The following is a 20,499-nucleotide window of genomic DNA, read 5'->3' as shown; positions in this document are numbered from 1 at the left end:
TTCATATTTTATGCATATAGTTTGATACGGGAATATACAGATATGCATCAGCAAAAACATCACTGGAGGTACACTTTATACCTACTGCACTAAATTATCTTACAAGAATGGGAGTTGTTATAGCTCTTATTACTGTTACTGCATTGCATCTAAAGAGATCCAGGGTAAGATATTTTTAAGTGTTATAATTAAGTGTTATAATTAAAATGTATTAGTGTACCGCAACATTAAGACAATATTGTCTTTATTTCCAACAGGGCGCAAAAGAACATTTATATCGTACTGGGCAAGTGTCTTATGCTGATAGACAATTCAAATTCAATTAAATTAACAATCATATTTTAGTGAGATGAGCAGAGTTGATCTTTATCTAATACTGGATTGTACAGAATAAATTATTAAAACACAATATTAATAAATGGTTAATAAATCATTAAAAAGAAAGAATTACAGAATAAACATTTCTTTATAAACATAATTATAAAGAATCAATTGATCTTTTAACAATTAAGCAAGGCTAGCCTTAAAAATATAAGATACATATATTTAAAATATATAAGTTTAACTTATTAATTGAGGATCTTGTATGGATTTAACATAGTATAGTTTATATATAGATATATTTTTTGCTTGACATTAACTTTTCCTTATTTTTTTCTATTACCGATCTTCAAGTTGTTTATCTCGCGCAACAACAGCATCGTCAAATTTCACCATATATGTAGTTCCTTTATGCCAATGAGCAGTTACCTTTGCAGGCTGTAATTAAAATTTTTTTTCTGATATCTTGAAATTGACATTAAAAAGTGATTAATTTTAATTTACTTACAAAACCACAATCGCAAAGTACAGCCTCTACAATACCAGCAACAAAGGATGCGCAGTTTAAACTTCCTTTATCTTTGGGCACCGAGACAAATTTATTTACCAGAGATTCTTTCTCAATAATATAATAAGTACGTTCATCATCATTGGCATGTTCCAACTTATCGGCCTCCCGACCAAATAGAGACTTCCATACAGTACTTTTGATGAATAATAGTACATTCAGCAGTTTTATCTCACGCTTTCCACCTTTTTCTCGCATCACAAGCAAATCTGTTATCCTATGCCCAACTTCTGCTCCAATCTCTGCCAATCTATATGCAGCAATACAAAATATTTATTATACGAATATTTTATCTACAATATTAGATTCATTTATCTATTTAGGCTGCAATCATTGTATATAAATATGATCTAAGCAATCATAAATTTATATAAATATATAATGTTATATGTAACATATAGCCACCAAATTAGTATTAGAGGAACAATTTACATTAAATATAATTTGTTTTTCTTACTTATTCTGTAGTTCTGGAACGGTGTAGACTCTGTTTTGGCAGTATTGCACCAATTCGGAGAATAAAAGGGCAAAACAGCTCAAACTAACCTCTCCTTTACCCTTGCTCAATGATTTGTCAAGGATACTGGTTCGCGGTCTTATCGCTGATATCGTGATGCTCGACATTTTTGATAATTATTGACTGTGTCACATGTAATTTTTACGAATGTATCGTTAAAAAATGCTATAGTGTTGTGCTGTCAAAATGATGTTTTTGTACACACTGTATCGCCATTTTTTGCGATCAAACTGACATCTAACATCATGATATGAAATTAGTTCGATTGGGAGAGCAGAGTACATAATCTTATTTATATAATTTTACCTAAAAAGTAAAAATACTATTTGTTTTAATTTATACAATTAGTTATCTTTAACGTCTTATACTTTGCATAAATTTACTTTGTATAATTTATTTAATTAAAATTTAAATAAAGGATTGAAAATAAAAATCGGGTTTTTAAAAGACGTTGAAATGCATTTATATGCATATATTTATATACTTTTATAATGATTATTTAGATTTACATCAATCAATAATCATTTACATCATATTTATATACAAATTCACCTATCTGACTGCAAACTTCAACAGTCAATTATGGTAAATGAATGTGATATTGTACACAAGATATTCACATAAAAAATATTTTTGATCCAGTAGTTCGAGTATTGGCTTTAGCAAGAGTCTAGATGAACAATATTTCAAAGCCTCTTCCATATACACACACAATAGTATTGTTGCTGTTAACATAATATTGTTTTTTTAGAAAGATAAAGTAATGTAATTATGACATTTAATAGATCTTTAAACTTACTTATCCGAAGGCCACAAGTCCATGCCTTGCACATCTGTGACAGATGTAAATGCTTGATTTAAGATATTTGCAGATAGAATTCCATTGGACCACGAATAATTGTAGATAATGACTTGCTGATCTATTCCCACACTACATATCTGATTGTCATCTTTAAATTTCAGACCTATTAACATCACACACTTTTGTAAATTCTTATGTTTAGGGTATGATATATATTGCTTAAAAAATATTCTAAAAGCATTACATAAATACCTGTAATTTGCGCAGAATGTGCGGATGTTGTGCTCCATTTAGATAATATTACAGCTGATAATATTCCGTCGTGTTCCGCCAAACAAATTTGAAAACAGACGAGATTGAAAAGATTGTCATCACCACCCGTGATCAAAAAATACCTGTCCTCGTCCACATTCTTTAAATCGAAAGAATTTATTCCTGACTGATGCAAGCTAAATTCCGCAAAAGGGGCATCACTGAAGTTTATAATATCCTCGTTCTCAGATATTGCTTCCTCATATATTTTTGATACTATGTTGGTAAAATCGAAAAAACGTAGCGTTCCATCCGTAGTCATTGCTAACACAATCACTTTGCATTTGTGAGATAACACATACATCTTCAACATACAACGATCTACATATTTGGTAGATACTTTCAAAAATATATTGCCAGTTTTGATATTGTATATGAATAGTCTATAACAAAAATGAAACTAACGTTATTTTGTAATTTTGTTGGCACAGTACTCGATAGAATAAATAAGTTACCTCAAGTATCCATCTGCACAAGCTACAAATATTAATACATGACTGACATCTTCAGAAGGATAATATACATAAATATCCATATAACGTGTTTCTGGTTCGATGACGTAAGACTGCTTAGCCTCTTGCCAAGATTTCTTACGATACTGGTCTTGCCCATAGAGCATATGAGATTTTATATCCGAGCATGATAAATCGGCACTTGGTGCCGATTGATTATATTTGAGATTTATCTCCCAAACTTTCAGTTGCGCTCTTCCTCCGCCAGAAAAGACTAGATATTTGCTGCCCAAGTCGCAGACTTTATTGTTTAATTTAATAATGCTTATGCATCTTATGCCCGAAAGATGACCGTCAAAAATTCCTAAATTATGGAAGACGTGAGAATTGTTCTCAGTTTTGGAAATACAGCTAATGCGTAGAGTACAGTCTTCGCCACCGGATATGAAAATATTTTGCGCACCAAGTCTCGAAATACGTTGCAGGCAACATGTCTCTTTTACATGAAAACCATTCTAGAAGAGAAAACAAAGATCTAGAGACTTGTACAACCTTTCTTTCGAACGAGTTAGCATCACATACCTGTAAAATAGGTAGTTTCAAAGATTTCAAAGGATAATCGAATATATAGATCTGTTTATTTCGTATATAAGCGAAACTTGCTGTTCCATTCAACATCATACAGTCCCACGATCTGTGACCCCCACCGCAAGGAACTCTGATTAATATTCGTTCATGCAACAAGTCATATATAATGAATTCCACCTAAAAAAAAATTAAGAGAACAATTTCTTTAATTTCCTTTATATTATTTGATTTATACCTCTTTAAAGCCAAGTATGAGCACAATTCCGTCCACTTTTAACGTGTTACTAATCCAATCCATTGGCATTTTTTTTCTGTGAAGCATCAATAAGGACTTTGTGTCTTCTTTGCTCAGTTCAAAAAATCTTAATGTTCCATCGCGTCCAGTTGTCATTAACTTTCCTTCTAATACAGTAAAAGACTGAACTCCTATTTTACCGTGAATTTTGCTAAGCGTTTGAACAGGTTTTTTAATGTCCTCGTTCGCATTGTTCAACTCATAAACATGAACATTCCCAGCTCTGTTTCCGCATATTAATAATTCTTCATAAATTGTAGCTGCAGTCAACCAACATTCGCGACTAGGAGGTAATACACACTTTGCTTTCACATGAATCACACCTAGAAAAAATTCTAATAATAATGGAACATGTCTTAACATATTTGAGTATAATTGTATGTATAGTACACATACCACTGATGGTAAAATTAAATATTTTCAAAAGACCATTTGCTTCACACACTATCAATGTGTCATCTTTCAACCACTGTAAAGAAAAGATTTGTGATTCCATTATTCTTTCTTCAATGAGCTGCTGTAGATGACTGCTATCTGTATTAATAATTTCTAAAAGTACATTTCCATTGAATGAACATTTCCATTTGACTGAAAAACTTGAATAAATTGGATAATATAATAAAAAAAAAAATTCTTTATATTTTATTGATATTTATATTTATATTATGATAAATGTACCTTTGTATATTGTTACATATCCTTCTCTAGATGCAAGAGCAATAAAGGAACGACATGGTGAAACTTGCATGATGCAGTAACTGCAGTATTTTTCTAAATAAAGAGTCTCTTTTGGCATTATTTCATCTTTGTTGTAACATAGTAGTGTTCCCTTTTCATTAAAGATCAAAATTGTTCCACTGCTCAAATAAGATATGTATTTAGGAATATTGTGCGCATCATTGTTAGGTAGAGAAATTATTTTGGGACTATTACAGCATGCTGCTGGCCATACATATACAGAGCCATCAGCTCCACCCGTGAAAATATTTTCATTGTTTTTACACGTGTCGATACTCCATATAGGTGCTCCATGATGGGCGTAGACCTTATTAAGTAAATTACCTGAGAGAGACCATGTACACATAAGAGAATCCTAAAAATAGTAGAAGATTAATATATAAAAAGTAATTATAATCTTCATACATAATTGAAATTTTACCTCTCCAATCGTTACTACATTATTGTTTCTAATTATAGCTCTCCAAACTCTTGCTGTATGTGCAAACATTGTTTTTGCTAGTACTATCTTTGCTGCCTGCCAGTTTATATTATTTTCAAAATTCTCACTTTCTGTTACTTTCCATAATCTGACAGTTCTGTCATCCGATGTGGAACAAATAAACCGCAAATGTGAATCATAAATAACAGAGAAAATTACACCCTAGAACGAATATGATTTTTGGCCGCATTAAAATAGGATTTTGGCTTAAATGATCTTTGAAGTGCAAACACTCACCTTGTGTCCTGTTAAACGATGCAAAACTGGCATGCATTCATTAATTCCACAACTATTATCTATTTTCCATATTAAAATTTCTTGAAATACTGTTCCACTGAAAATGACCAAGTCCTTTTGAGAAGTTCCTGATATAGATCCACCATAGCTATATATCAATTAAGAAAACTCATATATATCAGATAAATCTGCAAGGATCTACTTAGTGAATGTCATAAAAGGATACAGAATGCATTTTTCTTTACAAAGTGTAACTTGAGAAGATTTATCAAATATATTATATATTGATATATAATTATGTGCAAATAGAATTGCTAATTGTATTTCTGTCTTAACTGATATCCATTCCACAGCAATTATCCAATCATTGAATTGATCAGTACTTTGTTTTTTAAATCTGAAACAGAAAAAATAAGATATTATCATTTTATATATACAAAATTATTATTGCATCTCTCCGGTTACACTTAAGTAATGATATTTACATAAATTCTCCTTCTTCTTTGACAATGTTGCAGATGCATATCGATTTAGCACCAAATATAGCCAATTTATTGTCTGGTCCCACTATAATACCATGTATATTACTTGGATACAAACAATCTAATTTACTTTTCAACTCATAAGAGTCTTTGTCGAAGATATAAAGTATGGGTCCCATGCCTGTATTAATAAAAAACCATTTCATAAATTTCTAACAATCTATGTTTTGAAATTTATTAAATGTGCAATTCATGTTATATTATCTAATTCTTATTTTTATTTAACATATATGTTAATATTTTATATCAAATTTATTAATAATTAATAATAATTTATTAATAATAAATATTAATATTTCTTATCAACTAACCTACGAGCACAAGGTTTTCTATGCATCGTACAGCGAGAACGTTTGTACGTAATAATTTAGAAATCATTTTGCATATAGTAAATTTACATTATTTTGCCATAAATAAATATAGCAAGATGTACTAATCGTTATTGTCGCATCTGTCATAAATTGTTCCGCACTAATCTTTCAAATCGCGATACTATCTCTGTATTTTATATACGTCTGTGCATACGTCACGTCACGTGTGTTTAAGGTGTATAATGACAAAGTGGTTATGTTCGCTAAGCGAAACAGACGCGTCGAACGTAACATGGGGCATAATTTCGGAACGGATCTATCTCGAAATTATGCCGCGGCATTGAAAGACGATATCGTTATTCGAAACGTTGGACGGAGTCAGCACTTTTGTACGACATAGTCGCGATTGTCGACAATAGAATTGTTCGCAGACATAACGCGAGCGAGCAAGCATGTGGGTGTTTGGTTATGGTTCTTTAATATGGAAAGCGGATTTTCCGTACGAGAAAAAACTCGTCGGCCGCATTAAAGGATACGTCAGACGCTTCTACCAAAAAAGCACCGATCACAGAGGAGTGCCTAGTAAGGTAAATATCTTTTTGGGAAGAATTAAATTATTCCGCTTAAATGATTAAAATCTCTGTAACAATGTTTATTTATTAAGATCTTTAATAACGTTATTTGTTTTTTACAGAATATTTTAATTATTTATTTATATCATTCTTACGATTATTTCTATTTAAAGTATTGCATGTTATACCTGAAAATGTTTAACGTTTCTCATCAACTAACCTAACCTAACTGACGAGTATGAAAAAAGTATTTGATTATTTAATAGTATTTGTTTTTAAATTCTCTAGCTCGCTGCTTAGAGAAAAATGTAAGAGAAGAAATTGCGTAAGAATGTAACTTTTGAGATTTATTTAATTTCTCTTGTATTAAATGTAAATATTCTTTCAGCCTGGACGAGTAGTAACATTGCTTGCTTCTACAAATCCTGACGATGAAGTATGGGGACTCGCATACAAGATATCTTCCGAGAATATAGACAATGTGGTGAATCATTTGGATTTTCGAGAGAAGGGTGGTTACAAAAAGAAAACCGTCCTTTTTTATCCCTGCGATTTATCAAAGTCTATCCAAAGTGGCTCAAATTCTGATGTTTCTTCGAACAATTTTTCAAAGACGAATTTCTCGATAGCGTCTTTATCAACTATCTCGGACGAAGCACCATTCTACCTCACTATCTACATAGGCGAAGAAGATAATCCGAATTACGCTGGTACGGAGAATATCGATACCATTGCAAGACATATACTCGATTCTCGTGGTGTCAGCGGCTCTAACACGGAATATCTCTATAAACTGGCATCCGCGATGCGTACAATAGCTCCCGGTGTACAGGACGAACATCTGTTTGCTTTGGAAAGAACTGTAAAGCAATTGGAAGAAGAAAGAGAGGAATCATCGGAATCGGATGAATTTCTATAAAACAATAGGTGCAAATATTGAAATAGAAAAATGTGGCCAATTGCACTAGCAATTAGTTAATCTATTAATTTAATTTTCTTTTTTCAATTACATTATAGTTAAGATTTATGTATCAAGTTATATTTATGTGACTTGTAGGTCGTGAGTTTGAAACTAGTTTTGAATTAACGAATTGAAGACATTGATGCAGTTAGTCTGGAAGTAAAAAGACAAAATAACCGATAATAGGAAAATTATCATTTTTCTGTGCAGTTGCGCACACTAGTATTTTTGGTAACCAAAAATTATAAAGATAATGAAAAATTTATCTTATTTATCATCTAAGTAATAAAATATATTTTTTCAGAAGATATGACTACAATTTTCATTATAATTTTTATTGAAATTGCATAATTTTTTGAACTATTATACAAAAGAATATTTTATTACACTATAAATTACATAACAATTCTTACAAAAATCACGTAATTATATAATTATGCAAAGAATAATTTTGATTATTAATATTTTTAAAAGTGTTTTTAACATTCAAACCGTATAATTGATTCATTGTAAATTTTTTAAAACGTTTAACTTTTACTTTAAAAGCGAAACTTGTAATTCCCGCCAACCGCGCTAACTCCCGCGCAGACGCGTTGGTGCGCTATGATCAGCTGAATCGGCGACGCAATAAAAATGGGAAAGAGTGAGGAGGCCATTATTGTTCAAGCAACCGTCAGTCTACGTAGTATTTGGTGCGGTTTCTGTTTATCCTCCCGGACTGAGCAGCAAAACGCTTGCCAAGATTGGGTGATTTGCTGAGGTGAAGGCGTTTCGGACGCATCCGGGTGAGTTTATGTCATTAATTTGCATTTTTCATTTGTTGTTTCATCGAAATGACAAATAACGGAAAAAAGTCAATTCGAGATTTCTACAAAACTTCTACGTTTTGGTCGGTCGATTAGTCGGTTCTCATTATATCAGACTTTTATGCCTTTTTTCTCTTTCTCTCCAGCATCTAAGTAGTAATTTATTGCATTTGAAACGAATAGATTTTAAATTATTCTCCATTTCAACCGAATGATTTTGTGTTTATTCTTCCTTTGTGTCACTATAGGGTCACAGCTACAGAGAAAGATTGTTTTGTTTAGATTTGTGAAACAAATATTTTCCAAATTGGTATCAAGAAACAAACAATTGGTGTAAAGATTTATGAGAAAAAAAGACTAATATTATGAATTTTGTTTTATTTTTTAATTTATTTATAAGTGAGATAATTGTTGAAATAAATATCAGAATCTTGGTAATTTAATACAGTACAATTTGTTTATTTTAGCTGTCTCTTATAGATTAAGAGCACAATAGATATCGTTTGTTTTTTGAAGAAAAAAACAAAATGCGGAAAATACGACCAAAACGAATAGATTTTATAATTTCGAAATAAACGCTGTATCTCGAGCGTGACTTTTTTTCAGTTGATTATTATTTCTTACTATTTAGCAATTTTCTTATTTTGAATTAAATGTATACAGACAAAATTCTGGATATTTTTTTAAGATTGTATTTTATTTTGATATAAGACTAAATTGATTTGACGATGACTAAAATACTTAGAAAACATTGTCTTCATATCATTAAAATAACGTTATATATTAATGATAGAATTTATTATTCGTTCCGAGACACAATTTGTAAAATTTACAAGTCTAGAAGAAGACTACAGATAATTAAAAAGAGAAAGATTAACGCAAGTAGCATGCGTTAATATACGAACCATATACGATGACTGACACTTTTAAAATATTATTCTACAACGTCACAAATTTGCTTTTTCTTTATTGTTCGTTATTTTTTCGTCGTTTGTATTTTTTTTTGGTGCAAACACGTGTTATGTATTGTGAAATAGTGATCAATTTTCATGATTAACTTTAAACCGCGATATTTCCGCGATATTTAATTATCGTTAAAACAATAAGCAATGTTCGTAAAAAAATTAAATGAAGTCACTATGAATGAATGAAAGGTGAATAATAAGTAAAATGGATAATAAATGAGACGACGCGATAACTTTCTGATAATAAAATTCTTGGTTATTATTTTACGATAGTTATTTTACAATAGACATGAAATCAATACTTATAATGATATTGTTTTAATGATATCGTTGCTGGTTTTTAATAGTTTTACAATATAATGACTTTTATCATTTGTTGTATCAACAGAATTATATTAAAATTTATTTATTTTGTTATTGCATTTATATATTACATACGTTTTCGGAACGATTTTAATTCACAATATCTGATGACAATATTTGGCGGACGTATTACATCTTCTAACATGTGTAACGCACGAAAATCGATAAACATTTACGTTGGTCCGCGAGTGCGTTGAACTCTCACAGTATACATAAAATGATGACGTAACCTTTAACCTTATACAACACACTATTTTATTTCATCTACACTGCTGAAGCTGAAGTTGATCTTAACTGTCGTATGGATTCTATATCCATTATAATGATACAAAATCAACATTTATCGTTATTAACATTCTTCTATGTTTATATAATAATATGATCTGACATATTTTTTTATCATTGCAAAATATTTCGATCAAATTTTTCTAAAATTGCGAAGTTTTTATATAACAGCATTTATTTTTTTATTTGATGTATTGAAACATTAATAACAAAAAATATTTGCAATCTAATAAGGCGATCAATGCAAATTTACATTAATACATTGTTAGACTTCAAGGTTAAGCGATCGGGAAAATTAATTAAATTGCGTTTCGCGCAATTGCGTCACGCGAGCTCGTGTAATTCGCTCTATATCTACTCCAGAAGCGTCTATCTTCCAGTGATGGAGGAATAGACTCTACATTCTCATGTGAGTGTAAACATAAGTTGTTTGTACAATCGAATGTATTAATAGCGTTCGATAGGTTCGCAGGGGTCCTTCGTGATACACTATTCATCAATTTTTTCCAACCTTTAGCTGCATGAAGCAATTAAACGACGAAACGGTGCAATAAAATTATGTAATTGTTAAAATGAGAAAAAAATGCTTCGTAAATATTAAAAAAAAAAACATTTGATAGTTAAACACAATGAGAAACACAATGCTATTAACGTATTCGACTGTGCGCTTGCAACTGCCGCGTGACGCTTCGTGTCTTTCTGCGCGCGCTCGACCGTTCTCGATGCTCCGGCCGTTGCTCGTGACGTCGTGACTCGTATTCACCTCGTACTATCGTACTTGGCTGTCAGTCGGTCAGTTGCAATCCTACACGCAAGGCGAGTCTCGCGTTTGCGCGTTTCTCTGCTCCTTGCAGGGATCCTTGCGTGTTTACGCAAAAACAAAAATAGCAGTGCACGCATTTCCTTCGCGAGAAGTTGCACAGCCGCACGCATAAACATTTCGCGACAAAGCATTTTCCCGCCAAAGCGCATAACCGTCGAAGTTTGCTCGCGAGTATATCGAGATTATAAAGACATTCCTTCAATAGTGAAAGAGAGATAAAAGGAGCCAAGTGATCAAACGCAACCCTTAAGACTGACGTAAATCTAGAAATGCATTTTATTTAAACGCGAGCATTTTTTTTTATCTTATCAATCAACGGCACGTCAGAGTGTATCGACGAACGTTCGCGAGCCACCCTGATTTTGACAGTTCTTACGGTTGCATCAGCCGTGCTCTTACAACCGCGTGCACGGCCGCCTTTGTTCGTCGACGCCACATACTTCTGTGATACGCAAGACGGCTGTCTTCTCTCTATCTTTTCCCCCTCGCCTTTCCATAAACAGGCGTAAGTAGTAGTTCGTATTTGCACACTTTCTTGGGAACGTATCGCGAAAATGTTTTTGTTACGCACCGCCGCTTTCCCGCCGTCGACGCGGAATTTAATAGTCGTTTAATTGCGCGATCTTGAATTTTATTACTCCGTTTTGCGTGGGAAAGATATTTCATATTATGGTTTGTTTGCTATCTCTCTCGTAGGAATTTTGATGTCGACTGTATGTAAAAACTCATTTAAATGTTGCTCGTAGAAAATGTAATCTACTCTATACATAAGATTTTTTTATAACATCGAACATTTATAACGCATCGATTTGTAAAAGTGCGACTTTTTTTCCAAGAACGTTAACATTATTAACCCGGAAATGACCGGGAATTTCCGGGTAAATAATTCGAAATTTTTTCTAGTTATGTCTGTGATAACAGCAGTTTTTAAATAAGATCTAAAAGAACTAACACAATCTTCCATGCAAAAAAGTTACGAAACCATTCTTGAGTTGATAATATTTTGAATTTGCCATTCAAATATCGAACAATTAAAAAATATTTTATATTGAAATTTTACGACTCGTTTTAAATATATATTTAAAAGTTTTAATGATCGAATGTCAATAATTTTTAAATCTTTAAATGTGAAATTGCGATAACACGATAACGAGCAAAATTTTGTCAACAACTTCGCGCATGCTAACGATATTTTTGCTTTTTCGTTTTTTTCCTCGTCGAAGAAATCTCTCCAAACATTGTGGAGAACATTCCAATTTATTTTCAGGGTTGGAGGACCGAATCGGTCGGTTCAAGCGGCAGTTTTTAACACATTCCTCGCGACTTTTTTTCAACAGAAATCAACACCAACGAAATTAAGAATAACAAATAATATATATAAAACTACGTAATATAAGAATTAAAAATAAATTTTATAATATATTAATTTTATTTTATAACTAGTAGTAGTAGTAGGGATAAAAGTGCATTATTATCGTTTTTTATTATCGTTACAATCTCTTTACAGTTGAGATGTTCTCTTACAGAAACTGACGACGCCTGCATAAATTCTGCGACACACGTTCTGACGAGAAAAGATCGTCCGATATTGCATCACAGCGTGTACGCAATTGCTAGAATCTTCTTACAAAAATATTCTTTGCATTTGCGAATCGATACGACGTATTATAAAATTATTATTAAACAAGATTGCATATTACATTGTCAAACGCGCAAATTGACTAATTTTAATTTAAGTTCTAGATAAATAATTTTTACAATAAAATTCGATTTGTTTGCGTCACAATTCTTGATTTAAAAAAGATAAATAATATTTGATAACAATTTTGAATAATTAAAATTGTATTACATTTGATATTTAAAGCACAAACACATGATTTAATCTTATTGTAGTTATTTTGTCGCATTGGAAAAGAGAAAGTGAAAAAGCTGCAACAATTTTATTCGAGGTCGAATCTTCAATTATTCTCTTTGTGTGCAAACGGCTTTATAGAGATTGAATTAATTTTGCAATTTATAAGGATATTTGAAGATTTTTATTTAGTAAATTGAACACACTTATCTTATTTTTCAATTAAATATCATAAAGTCACAGCTTGTAATATCAGATAAGAAATTGCGTAGCTCGCATTAAAAAATTTTGTTTAACGACAGATATATCTTTAATTTATTTTCGACGTTCCGATTTTGTTTACCTATTGCTTTTAATTTCGCGATTGGTTTTTATCTCCGGACGAATATTTGTCGCGAGAAAGAAGGAAAAACAATGAGATCATTCTTTTTCGATTATTTCGTGATCAAGAGTCAATACGTGACTTATGGTTCCTCCAGTTCCTCATTTCGACTGACAGTGCAAAAATTTAATCAAAAAATCACGCTCATTACTTTTTTCCTCCGCCGTAGAAAACGCTTATCTTCACTGTGACGTCAGATCATATAAGATTACAGATTGACGTTGATTTTGCTTAATTTGGAAGTGACTCGCCTTTAACTGCTGATACGTACTTTATTTTTTTTTGTCACACAAACTATGACCACATTGCGATTGCTTACGCACTTTTCACTTGGTATTAAGATATTTTCAATAATTTCAGATTCTAATGATGATGGGTTCAGGATATAGCGTGCTTACATTGCTTTTGATATATTTTTAACTGTTGATCCTTCTGGAGTTAAAACTCTCTGGATATTTCGCAATGTAGCCTTTATCTTCATTGCTAAAAGTATATTTTGAATTTGACTGTGACGTCGTTTCCTTGTTTCTTTTTACTGTTATTTTATTTCTTATCTTTGTTGCTTCGCACATTTATCATTTATTTCGCTCTTTCTCACATTTAGAGGCAAAAAAGAAGAGAGAGAGAAAGAGAAATTAAAGAATATGCCTTACTACAGGATCACGCATCCTTGAAATAGATTCTTTCTCTCCCTTTCTTTCTACAATTAAGTTGTGCGAGCAAAGATGTACGTAACATTTTGTTTGTATCGTCTACGAACAGTCGCGCTAAAAGAGAAAAAGTCCCCGTGTCGGCCTTGTATAATCGTGCGTCCGTTCACGCGTGACGTGTAGCTATTTCGGTGACCTGGGCGTGGGTAGGGATATCTGCGTAATGTCAAATCGACGTGCATGCGACTTTATAATATACACTAATCGTAACGCTAAGGGAAAAGTGAATGAGCAATAAAATGTTATAACGACACTTGAAAAGAGCTTTATCACTGCAGAAATAACAGACGATGAAAGCTGAAAATTAAATACTTAAATGCTATCGTAGAACAAAAATTAGAAATATATCGATCAATAAATGATTGCTTGCACTAACAGCTCTATTTCTTTTTGTACTGTCATTAAAATTGAGATTCTGGAATATTATATATTATATATTATATAAATTTAAGAACACGATATTATTTTAAAAATAAACTTTTGTTTGTTACATAGTTTACAATATTTATCTCGAGGTGTTTATACGCTGTTCACAGATACAAGGCTAGCCAGCTGCGTCATTCTTGTTGTGTGCTTCTCATCAGCCACACTACACGCCAGCCCTGGCTGTCAAGTCGTTGTAGTCGGATCGTTGTTGTAGTTAGCTGTTGTGATGTCACACAACACAGGAATGGACACATCGGGCTTGCCTGTACCGGATGCAATCCCCCTGCTTAAAAAGTTAGAAGAAGACCTGGTCCTGGAGGTTAAATTTCAACCAAACCTCCGTCAATTACCTGTTACAACTCAGGTAAGAATGTCGCCTTCGTGCGACAATTGGCAAAGGAAAGAAACTGCAGTGAGATTTTTTACAAGCGTTATCAGTGGAATTATTTTTGCTACTGTTAAATTCAATTATATTCTTTTTAAATAAGAAATATAATAAGATTTTAGTGTATTATTTTTGATTTTTAACGGAGAGACTCTTACAATGTTACAGGACGATGAAGTAACCATCGGTGCCCGAGACAGATCTGCTCATGTTTTAAGATGCTTGAAAGTGGTGTACGACTTTTCATCGGATGTATTTTTCATGGCGATCAATCTGATGGATCGTTTTCTGACTAAGATGAAAGCGAGGCAGAAGCACATAAACTGCATCAGCGTATCCGCCTTTTACATAGCCGCCATTCAGCGGGTGCAATCCCTAGACGCCGATCACTTAGTCTCGATCTCACAATGCCGATGCACCGCCGACGACCTGAAGCGTATGTCTGAAGTGATACGAAATAAATTGGAATGGGCACCCGGTACTCAGCCCATTACCGCACTGACTTTTCTACAGCTGTTCAACAATATGTTCCACATATTAGCGGAGCAATTGAGCCTTGGTGATATATACGCCAGTATTGTTAAGGTAAGCTGATATTTTTAACGGACAACAAAAATTATTTTTTGCATATCGAACAGGTACAATTTATTCAGCCCGCTTACATTAATCGTAAACATGTATTTTTCCTCCTTTTTTTTTTTATAAGAATAAATGTTAATTTAAGAATACATTTTTAATGCGCAACTTACGATTAGATGAAGTGTATACTGACATTGTTCATTTCATTTCAGGAATCTGAGTTGATTCTTAGATTGGAAATGGTAGCTTGCGACGGTAACTCAGCGAGTCTCAGGCCATCCGAAGTGGCCTTGGTGTTACTCTGCACTTACTTGGACGCTGCTGTTAATCGGTTGAATGCGAACGGGGACTCTAACATACCTGACGGTCCATCTTCGCAGAATGGAACCATCGCACCGTCCTACGAGACGCTGAAGGATGAATTCACGCAGTACGCACTGTGGCTTCGAAAGAAATGCAATGTAAGTTTGCACTATATATATAAATCTTTCTTCATTAGTTTTTATATTTTGATATCAAATTTTTATTTTACATATTTATGTGTTCATTATTCAGACACGTCGCAATATAAAGCATTTTTCTCAATAAAAGATATAAATATCTAAGTAAATCCAAATAAGTATAGATAAGATTGTTTCTATTAACGGTAAGATTAAGGTTTTTGAAGATAAATAAAAACTATTAAGATAATATCTGCCCTTATTTTAATTAATTAAATTTCTTTATTAATTTTTATATTTCACGCATAATCTTTCAGATCTCAAATGAGAGTTTTTGCACCACGTACGGAACAGTGGACGCTATACTGAAAAAGTATAATGCCCAGGAGCAAACGCCTTACAGACAGAAATTGGTCTGGAAATTGTCGCCGCGCACTGCACGCGTTTTACGTCCGACTGCTAAATTTATATCCGTGTTACCGGTAATCGCAGAACATGCTCCAATTCCGTCTCCGAGCAAGATCAGGTAGTTACCATTTCATTTTTCTAGATTACCATAAAAAAATCTTGTTATTATCTAATGCTATCTTTATTTCTTTCGCAGAAAAAGCCGCAAATACGCGCGACGCCATGGGAATAAGAGACGTTAAGAAAACATTGCATTTTTTATGGTCTCAATATTCATCTGGGTACATCAAGCAGAAGTGCAAGATTCGTTTTTTCCAGTACAAAGATCAAAATTTGGCTCAAAAGTACAAATGATTAATTCACATACATCACAAACACGTAATGATTTCTCTTAGATATTTCGTTTATGTCGCCTGCTGAGATGTACATATTGATGAAACGTAAGTTAATGCTATCACAATTATGTTAATCTCAGCTCATGTTCTCATCGCATCATACGCATATTTCGAAGCATTTTGTGTAAATATTTTAATATTTTATATGGGAGACAAGATTGAAAGATTAAACCCCTGGTGGTAAAATCGAATAAATGATTGCTATTATATATAATTAGAGGGAGGACAAGCAGACAAGCGCTGTGAAAGCAGAAGCATCGACAGAGAAATCATATAAGAAATATGGAAATTAATGTGATACAATGTCCATTATAGTTAGTATTACTTGGTAGTAAAACTAACATTGCGCTAAAAGTATATATATATCTATATATTTGCAAAATACGTTAAAGGTATAAAAAAAGTATAAAAGAAGAAATATAAATACGAAAGATTGCGAAAGTGTTGAGAGAGTTACGTATAATATAAAATTATTAAAGAAAAGTAAAAAAATTATAAAGACAAGAGTTGGTATCTACCAACGAGAATTGTCGGATGCGTTAAACTTATATTTGCTAAGTTTAAAAAAAGAAAAAAAAAAACATGTTTAGTTTCGTCGCGTTGAAATATGCTTTTAATCATTATCCGTCTAGAGTTGACAAAACAATTGATAAAACGTGTTTAAGCACGTTAACAGTGAATTCCTTACGCGCAAGTGAAATAAGTGAACAATGATTTCTTCGTGCGGAATTCATTATATAATGTTTCGAGATGCACAAGTGTGTAATCTAGAGTGTCTAAAACGAGTTTCCCTGTTAACTTTAATATGAAGGATAAGATTCGACTTGCATATATATTCTAAAGGCAAATTGTACTTTTATTTTTTTCTGATGTAGAAGCTTATTCAAGTCACTTCTGTACGAAATTACCTCGTACACTTATAAAATTATATGCGTATAGTAATCAAAATTCTTAAAATTGACACATTGTTCAACTCATCACGCTTTGCAAGAAAGTATTGAAGAACCATAATTTAAAATTATTTCGACCTATGGTCGTTTCTTAAGAGTGATTCTTCAGACCATCGAAATATGAGCAGATACATATATACTTTGTTCCATGTTGATATGTTAATGCATTTATATCGTTGCAAATGAACTTATGAATGAGTTAACACATTGATTGTCGCACTGTGAAATGTACAATTTTTGCACTTAATCTTCCAGTGTATTTCATGAGCTTCGAAAGCCGAATTTTCCTCATAATGTAATAATAGAAAATTGTTTTATCGAAGGATTAAATAGCGATAAATTTACTAAGAAAATTGGTAAATTATATACTTCGGATCTTGATTTATAATTGGCTTGTTCTTTATCTTGCGCGCACGATCTGCGTATCTCAGTGTGCTAAGAGTTTCATCTAAATTATAATCAATAGGATTAACGCAGGCAATCATAAGAGTCATAGAGTCATTACCATCTAAGAAATCCTGTAATGTCGTAAGTTTACTATTTCTATATCCAACATAAGTTCCAGAGACACCATCATCGACTTACGAAATTACATTGCCCACAGCCAGCAATTCTTTGTTTATATTTACACCTTCTTTAAAGCGTTGTCTAGTGGCTCGAGTCTTCTTGCTACGTTCCGACTACGCTAAATCAACTGTTTCCAATGTCGGTTAACGGTAACCTGATTCTAATTTGTTAATGAATTACTAACATGAAGAATAAAATATCATTATTAAAGAAGACAAAAATTACAAAATTTTTTTCTTTTTGATAACGATATTTCATTCATATTGGCAATTTGGACTGTTGACAAGTTGGAACTTTCGGTTAAAGTTAACCGACGTTGGAAATAGTGATCTTAAATGAAACTTTGTCACTTGTTGTATTCGGATCATTTTTTTTGTTGTGCGAATATTGCACGACTACGATTGCTATGTGTTCATTGCAGTCGCATCAGCTGCATAATTCATGAACTGGCTTCTTTCTTTGTCAGATAAAAGATTGTATAGCTGTTCTAAATACAATTCCACAAATGAAACTGCAACTTTAAAATTCCAGTCTTCCTTAGATATATTGTATTTGAGATAATTATTAAATAATTATCTCAAATATGTCACACATGATGTATTTAAGATAATTAAATTTAAGGAAGATTGGAGATTCTTGATATAATATCCTGTACTCTCATATAATTTCTCTTGACAATCAACGTGTTAAAAAACTGTCTGCGTGTTGTGTGTGTGATTGCTACTAAAGCAATCAATATTATAGTATTAGACGAATCCGATCTTCTTCCTGCTTTACTATTGTATGTGCAGATCCGCGATCATTCTTACATGGGACCGAGTATAATATTATGCTTTGTAATTGTGAGAAGCAATACTTATTTGGCGTCTTGTTCGGCGAAAACGTTAAGCTTTTCAAATGGTTTATGTATATTTATATCGACACATATATATACACACTTGTGCAATATATCAAATGCGTTAAATGATGCATTAAATTGCTCTTTGCGATAATTCACAACTGGACTTGGAAAACTGGGTCTGCGATATTCGTGATTGTAAGAAAGAAGCAAAGCAGCCGCCAGTTTGAATAGTTTCTCGAATCTTAGCCAGTTTATGCTAGTCATAAGTCGTACCATATTTTCATCTAATTATGATCTATGAAGTACATTCTCTTATTGTCATCCGTGGCACTCTGCATTAATACAGCGAGCGAAAATTAATTCTATGATTGCTTTCTTTCTTTCCATTCTATCTCTGTTTCTGTAATAATGTACCAGGCACGATGAGAGTTCGGAAAGTACTTAATTATCGGCATTTTTACGAGCCAAGAAATTCCACAAATTCGTAACGGGAACACAATATATTTACATTACATAAAAATAATATGTAATCTCCAGAATACAGTGAGTGCTGAGAGGCATTTTTCTGCAAGCGTGACAACCATTCAAAGACTGAAAACTCTTCAAAAATGCGACAAAGAATTTGATCTTATAGTATTGCTTTTCTTCTGGAGTATCCTACTCGTAAAGATATTTCTCCTTTCCTGAATGGAAGAAGAGAATCTTTCCTTTTAGAAATCCTACTGTCTTCGTGTGTATGTATACTATTTATTTAACTATATTTTCCGAAAAGCATAAATTTTTGTCTGTATGTATACTATTTATTATTTTACTATATTTTCCAAAAAAAAAAAAAAGATAAATTTTTGTTTGTCAGTATTATATCTTACTTGTTCCAAAAGTTTATTAACATATTTCCAATTCTTACGTTTGAGTTGTGAACTCTATTATGAAACTTATTAAACCGAATAACGTTAATTCATATCACATGTTTTTGAATATGTCTTCATTATGATCATGCGCGAGAAATGGAACGATGCAGTTGCGTTTTACATATCATAAAATTTGTTTTTCCAAATATATTTTAATTTATTTCTCTCTTCGTAGTACATACGCATATGATAAATGGAATACTCTAAATGGTGGAACTGTAATGTATATTACTATCAATCTTTATGGCATTATTGTTGACCTAATACTCATTAGCTGATAATTATTGTATTATATGGGGTATTGTATATATTACAAAATATCATTCGTATCATGTGTAATTGTCGTGTAAAAATAGATACAGGTGTTTTTGCCTGTATCGTCCCTCGCGTATAGACTTCATAAAAAAAAGAGGACTCATATCCATTGATTAGATCCTTTAAAAAAAAAAAAAAAGAAAAAAAACGAAAAATTGCGGTAATTTAAATTTGATTATTTTATAATTTCTTTCATAAATACTCAACTTATTGTGTATATTTATATGACGTTTACAGATAAGTAGGTTGACACCAATGACCTGAAAGTTACTTTAAGATTTTTACCTTTTCTTTTGCAATATTAAAAGTAAAGAATAAAAAGATAATTATGACGAAGAGAGTTGTTTATGAAATTCTAGTTTTAATTTAAGTGTAAACAAATTATTTAAATTTATATTT

The 20,499-nt window shown here is 32.1% G+C and overlaps 4 protein-coding genes across 7 annotated transcripts; 2 read left to right on the top strand and 2 right to left on the bottom strand.

Annotated features, from left to right (window-relative positions):
- Nucleotides 1-20: 20 nt before the first annotated feature.
- Trs31 (trafficking protein particle complex subunit 31) lies at nucleotides 21-1,661 on the bottom strand. Its single transcript, XM_012361625.2, has 3 exons — nucleotides 1,347-1,661; nucleotides 830-1,139; nucleotides 21-759 (listed from the first exon to the last, which is right to left on the bottom strand). The coding sequence occupies exons 1-3, from the start codon at nucleotides 1,511-1,513 to the stop codon at nucleotides 661-663; spliced, it is 576 nt and encodes a 191-aa protein (XP_012217048.1). The 5' UTR covers nucleotides 1,514-1,661; the 3' UTR covers nucleotides 21-660.
- A 192-nt stretch (nucleotides 1,662-1,853) lies between these two features.
- LOC105668920 (tRNA (34-2'-O)-methyltransferase regulator WDR6) lies at nucleotides 1,854-6,377 on the bottom strand. 2 transcript variants are annotated; one of them, XM_012361614.2, is made up of 13 exons: nucleotides 6,165-6,377; nucleotides 5,797-5,974; nucleotides 5,538-5,708; nucleotides 5,312-5,459; nucleotides 5,015-5,236; nucleotides 4,534-4,948; nucleotides 4,252-4,404; nucleotides 3,796-4,178; nucleotides 3,555-3,737; nucleotides 2,976-3,487; nucleotides 2,461-2,903; nucleotides 2,206-2,371; nucleotides 1,854-2,131 (listed from the first exon to the last, which is right to left on the bottom strand). In XM_012361614.2, the coding sequence occupies exons 1-13, from the start codon at nucleotides 6,229-6,231 to the stop codon at nucleotides 2,077-2,079; spliced, it is 3,096 nt and encodes a 1,031-aa protein (XP_012217037.1). In that variant the 5' UTR covers nucleotides 6,232-6,377; the 3' UTR covers nucleotides 1,854-2,076. The 2 variants fall into 2 exon arrangements, with proteins under 2 accessions (XP_012217037.1, XP_012217038.1); XM_012361615.2 differs by having other exon boundaries at nucleotides 4,252-4,389.
- Nucleotides 6,378-6,425: 48 nt separating this feature from the next.
- LOC105668926 (putative glutathione-specific gamma-glutamylcyclotransferase 2) lies at nucleotides 6,426-8,463 on the top strand. Of its 2 annotated transcripts, none has more exons than XM_067348438.1 (3): nucleotides 6,426-6,751; nucleotides 7,125-7,663; nucleotides 8,244-8,463. In XM_067348438.1, exons 1-2 carry the CDS (start codon nucleotides 6,617-6,619, stop codon nucleotides 7,653-7,655), a joined length of 666 nt encoding a protein of 221 aa, XP_067204539.1. In that variant the 5' UTR covers nucleotides 6,426-6,616; the 3' UTR covers nucleotides 7,656-7,663; nucleotides 8,244-8,463. The 2 variants fall into 2 exon arrangements, with proteins under 2 accessions (XP_067204539.1, XP_012217047.1); XM_012361624.2 differs by lacking the exon at nucleotides 8,244-8,463 and adding an exon at nucleotides 7,794-8,003 and having other exon boundaries at nucleotides 6,427-6,751.
- Nucleotides 8,330-20,436, top strand: CycG (cyclin G). 2 transcript variants are annotated; one of them, XM_012361616.2, is made up of 6 exons: nucleotides 8,330-8,482; nucleotides 14,420-14,673; nucleotides 14,863-15,279; nucleotides 15,486-15,734; nucleotides 16,031-16,239; nucleotides 16,318-20,436. In XM_012361616.2, the coding sequence occupies exons 2-6, from the start codon at nucleotides 14,536-14,538 to the stop codon at nucleotides 16,361-16,363; spliced, it is 1,059 nt and encodes a 352-aa protein (XP_012217039.2). In that variant the 5' UTR covers nucleotides 8,330-8,482; nucleotides 14,420-14,535; the 3' UTR covers nucleotides 16,364-20,436. The 2 variants fall into 2 exon arrangements, with proteins under 2 accessions (XP_012217039.2, XP_012217040.2); XM_012361617.2 differs by lacking the exon at nucleotides 8,330-8,482 and adding an exon at nucleotides 10,894-11,444.
- The last annotated feature ends 63 nt before the right edge of the window (nucleotides 20,437-20,499 follow it).

This window comes from Linepithema humile, chromosome 1 (genome assembly GCF_040581485.1).
Source record: "Linepithema humile isolate Giens D197 chromosome 1, Lhum_UNIL_v1.0, whole genome shotgun sequence".
In the NCBI taxonomy this organism is placed as follows: Eukaryota; Metazoa; Arthropoda; class Insecta; order Hymenoptera; family Formicidae; genus Linepithema; species Linepithema humile.
Note: the sequence above shows the minus strand (reverse complement) of the source record. Positions and strands in the feature narration are given on the sequence as shown.

Bases quoted from the DNA above. Each gene is read 5' to 3' on its own strand.
- Trs31 (XM_012361625.2), bottom strand. From the start codon at position 1,513: ATGTCGAGCATCACGATATCAGCGATAAGACCGCGAACCAGTATCCTT. The intron at 1,140-1,346 runs GTAAGAAAAACA...TGCTGCATATAG, and splicing joins GTTCCAGAACTACAGAATAA to ATTGGCAGAGATTGGAGCAG. The intron at 760-829 runs GTAAGTAAATTA...TTTTAATTACAG, and splicing joins TACTTTGCGATTGTGGTTTT to CCTGCAAAGGTAACTGCTCA.
- LOC105668920 (XM_012361614.2), bottom strand. From the start codon at position 6,231: ATGATTTCTAAATTATTACGTACAAACGTTCTCGCTGTACGATGCATA. The intron at 4,179-4,251 runs GTATGTGTACTA...AATTTTTTCTAG, and splicing joins ATTTAATTTTACCATCAGTG to GTGTGATTCATGTGAAAGCA. The intron at 2,904-2,975 runs GTAACTTATTTA...TTTTTGTTATAG, and splicing joins TGTGCAGATGGATACTTGAG to ACTATTCATATACAATATCA.
- LOC105668926 (XM_067348438.1), top strand. From the start codon at position 6,617: ATGTGGGTGTTTGGTTATGGTTCTTTAATATGGAAAGCGGATTTTCCG. The intron at 6,752-7,124 runs GTAAATATCTTT...ATATTCTTTCAG, and splicing joins ACAGAGGAGTGCCTAGTAAG to CCTGGACGAGTAGTAACATT.
- CycG (XM_012361616.2), top strand. From the start codon at position 14,536: ATGTCACACAACACAGGAATGGACACATCGGGCTTGCCTGTACCGGAT. The intron at 14,674-14,862 runs GTAAGAATGTCG...ACAATGTTACAG, and splicing joins AATTACCTGTTACAACTCAG to GACGATGAAGTAACCATCGG. The intron at 16,240-16,317 runs GTAGTTACCATT...TTTCTTTCGCAG, and splicing joins CCGTCTCCGAGCAAGATCAG to AAAAAGCCGCAAATACGCGC.